We start from the raw sequence: 3,690 nt of genomic DNA, 5'->3' as shown, positions 1-3,690 counted from the left end.
TTTCTTTCCCGTTGGCAAAATAATAATAAAAATATCATGAAGTTGTGTAGTGAGTTAAGAAGAACCAATGAACAACAATGTCTTGTCTGATGATTAGTGTTAAAAATTTGAAAATTCCCGAGTAGGTTATTTTGTACATAAATTAATGTTTTTCACAAACAGTGAATTTACAAAGTAAGCACTTAAGAATGTCATAATTGCATGCATGGTATCTGGGCACTGTGTGTTGTTGAGTAAAAACTGAAAACAAAATTAGGGTGATAAAATTATGAATATTGCATAAATATATAAGTAACAGGTGTGAGCTATAAACAACTAAATAGGTTGCCTTACATTCCACGTTTCTTTCTCTTTAACACACCAGTATTTAGGGAATTCTTTTTTCTCTCTGCTTTATCATCCACCTGTTAACACCTCCTCCACCCTCAGTTACCACCACATTTCAGTTCCATTCCATGTTCCATGATTTTCACCACCATCGTTCCCTTTTCTCTCTAACTTTCTAGGGACTTTCCTGCAGTCTCCTTTTCTGATGAAAAACCACTCCAGCTTATTATTCTCTACATATATTCTTCTGAATTCACTTATTTCAAAACAAAACCAAATAAAAAAGAAGAAAAAGGCATTCCATTCTCTCCCCTACCAAGTTGTTTTTGGTGTCTATTTTTTGTTAAATTCTTTTTAGCTTGATTATGATCAAAGTTCTGGGTTAAGGAATCAAAGAGGTTGGTTTTAGAGTAAGTGGGAATGGAAAACGTTTCAGTTCTGTGTAAGGAAGATCTTCAGATGGATTTGCCTCCAGGGTTTAGGTTTCACCCAACTGATGAAGAGCTTATTAGTCATTACCTTTACAGAAAGGTAACTGAGACTCACTTCTCAGCTAGGGCCATTGGAGAGGTGGACTTAAACAGGTCTGAACCTTGGGAATTGCCATGTAAGTTCAAAACAACACAAAAAAAATTCAGTCTCACTTTGGTTTTGGCTTCTAAGTATTGCAAATTATTATGAATTTAAGTTTATGTGCATGCTTTTTGTTATAGGGAAGGCCAAAATGGGAGAGAAAGAATGGTACTTTTTCTGCGTGAGAGACAGAAAATACCCAACCGGTTTGAGGACCAACAGGGCCACTGAAGCAGGATACTGGAAGGCCACAGGGAAAGACAAAGAGATTTTCAGAGGGAAATCTCTGGTGGGAATGAAGAAAACTTTGGTTTTCTACAAAGGAAGGGCACCCAAGGGAGAGAAAACTGATTGGGTCATGCATGAATATAGACTTGAGGGTAAATTCTCTGTCCACAACCTCCCCAAAACTGCAAAGGTAACTGATTTATAATAATTTTTTCTTGTCCATGTTGGTTTATGTGTACCTCTTTTTGTGCAATCATGAGAATTTTCTTCTGTTGAGTTTAATTCGGTGCTATTTATTATTGTGTTGCAGAGCGAGTGGGTGATTTGCAGGGTGTTTCAGAAGAGTTCAGGTGTGAAGAAGACTCATATTTCTGGGATAATGATGTTGGACTCTTTCGGAAACGAATTGGCTTCTTCTGCTTTGCCACCTCTTACTGATTCCTCACCTTCCATTGGCAACACCAAAGCACTGAGTGTGACTGAACAGCCTTACGTGCCCTGCTTCTCCAATCCAATTGATGTTCCAAGAGCGATCTTTGATTCCTTGAGCAACACCAACATCAACAACAACAACACCCTTTACGGGGTTTCTTCAAACCATTCGTTTTACTCCACTCAAGGGGTTCACCTTCCGGCTCCACCAACTTTGCCATCACCCGGTTCTTCAAACCATTACCTTATCAGATCCTTCCTTCACAACCATGGAAAGGGATCACACTTGAGGAATGGCTTTGAATCAGAGAGGGAAATGGTCAGTGTCTCACAGGAAACAGGTGTTTCTGCTGATGTGAACGCTGAAACCTCTTCAGTTGTGTCACATCTTGAGATGAGTAAAAGGCTGTATGAGAATCAAAACAACGCAATTGGTTCTGCTGCACCAGCGGACCTAGCTAGCTTGTGGAACTACTGATCTGAAATAAAGAAAGGCAACCTTTTCAGCTGAAAAAGAATATCCTCATTTACAATTTATTCATTGGGTTTGATTGTGATGTTGTCCTTGTTGTTACAATAGATTTGAACTAAAAGATGCACTGTAGAATAGCGAAACATATATATGTTGTACTGTAAGAAATGTTCTGATCTTATGCTGTTTTGGTATTCTAGGCTTGTTGTTGTTATGGTGTGGTTGGTATGGACATGATTACTGTGTATCAGCTTTTGATTAAAATTAATACCAGAATGAGACATGGTTGGTCTCATTTTTAATGTATCTGGATTCTATGGCCAAATCTTTAGAGAATGACCTTTATTCTTGTAATATTTGAATTGCATATTTAATTCTTCATTGTGGGGACTGAATCAAGAATAGTAACCATTAAAACTTGAAAATCTCTGGATTCGCTTTCTTGGAAACACGTGCACGCGCTTCCTTTGACATGGACAAATTAATATTAACAAACTTATCTGCATTAACCTTCTGTAAGTGAAGCTCCTTGTGGAAATCAGGACCCTCAAACTTTTCCTCTCTCCTCTTTCTCTTTCTCTTTCTCTTTCTGTTAATGCTCATGATAAGCCACAAAGTTTAATCAGTCAAACATTCACTTTTACCCAATCAATTTGACCATATTCTCTGCTAGAGTCAATCATATATTTGAAAATGTTTCTTCTACTTTTAAACCATAACCAATAACCACTGTTCTGTACGATACCACATTTATTCTATAAACGAAGCTATTATAAGTGATATCCATATTTATCTTTTTTTTTAAAAATTAAATTGGATATTGTTTTTTAAATTTAAATTAGATAACATATTTATTTGTCGAAGAGTATTCAGAATAAATGTCTGGCTTATGCCTTTGAAGTCACGAACTCATACAAGTCCACAAGAACAAAGAATTTGTGGTAGTAGTAGACAGGCACATTGAATGTGACATGTAAAATGATAATGTATATTAGTTGTTAGAGATCCACATTCACATTTCATAGTGTATATAATGGGTCTAAACCTTATTTAATAAATTGATTTTATAAATTTAAATTAACACTAAAAATAAATTAAATAAAAATTAATTTTAGAGATAAGAAACAATTAATCACTATATTTATAAAATTATATATTATTTTAGATACTACAAAAATTATTGGCATTTAAATTAGTTTTTATTATTGATAAATAGTTTATAAATTGATATTTGTATCTAATTAGATTATATTCCAAGGTTTTAGATACCAATTTTAAAATTTGAATAATTGGTAGTTGAAACCTAGGTAATTAATTAGATATCAATTTAGAAATTATTTATCAATAATAGAAATTAATGTAGATAATAATCAATAATTTTTTTAGTCTCTAAAATAGTATCTAATTTTCTTAATTTAGAAACTAATTATTTTTTTATTTCTAAAATTGATTTCAGAAATAATTCTGTTTACTCTGTGATATTTTTGGATTCAAAACTTTTTTTTTATTACAATTTCATCCCCTTCAACTAAATTGACATGGCAATCCTTCTGTGAATCTTTTCTGATTATACATGAGTATGAGAGAGAAATAAATAATATTCGAAAAATAATAATTTTATTTTCGTTGGTGTTACTAAATGAAGAGCACTGAGAGGT

At 33.6% G+C, this 3,690-nt stretch overlaps 1 protein-coding gene across 1 annotated transcript; it reads left to right on the top strand.

The window, feature by feature from the left end:
• Positions 1-307: 307 nt before the first annotated feature.
• On the top strand, positions 308-2,338 carry LOC137822602 (NAC domain-containing protein 100-like). The gene is made up of 3 exons (XM_068627511.1): positions 308-934; positions 1,041-1,318; positions 1,439-2,338. The coding sequence occupies exons 1-3, from the start codon at positions 748-750 to the stop codon at positions 2,036-2,038; spliced, it is 1,065 nt and encodes a 354-aa protein (XP_068483612.1). The 5' UTR covers positions 308-747; the 3' UTR covers positions 2,039-2,338.
• Positions 2,339-3,690: the final 1,352 nt, after the last annotated feature.

This window comes from Phaseolus vulgaris, chromosome 9, assembly GCF_000499845.2.
Source record: "Phaseolus vulgaris cultivar G19833 chromosome 9, P. vulgaris v2.0, whole genome shotgun sequence".
Lineage (NCBI taxonomy): Eukaryota > Viridiplantae > Streptophyta > Magnoliopsida > Fabales > Fabaceae > Phaseolus > Phaseolus vulgaris.
This window is presented reverse-complemented; position numbering and strand designations above follow the sequence as displayed.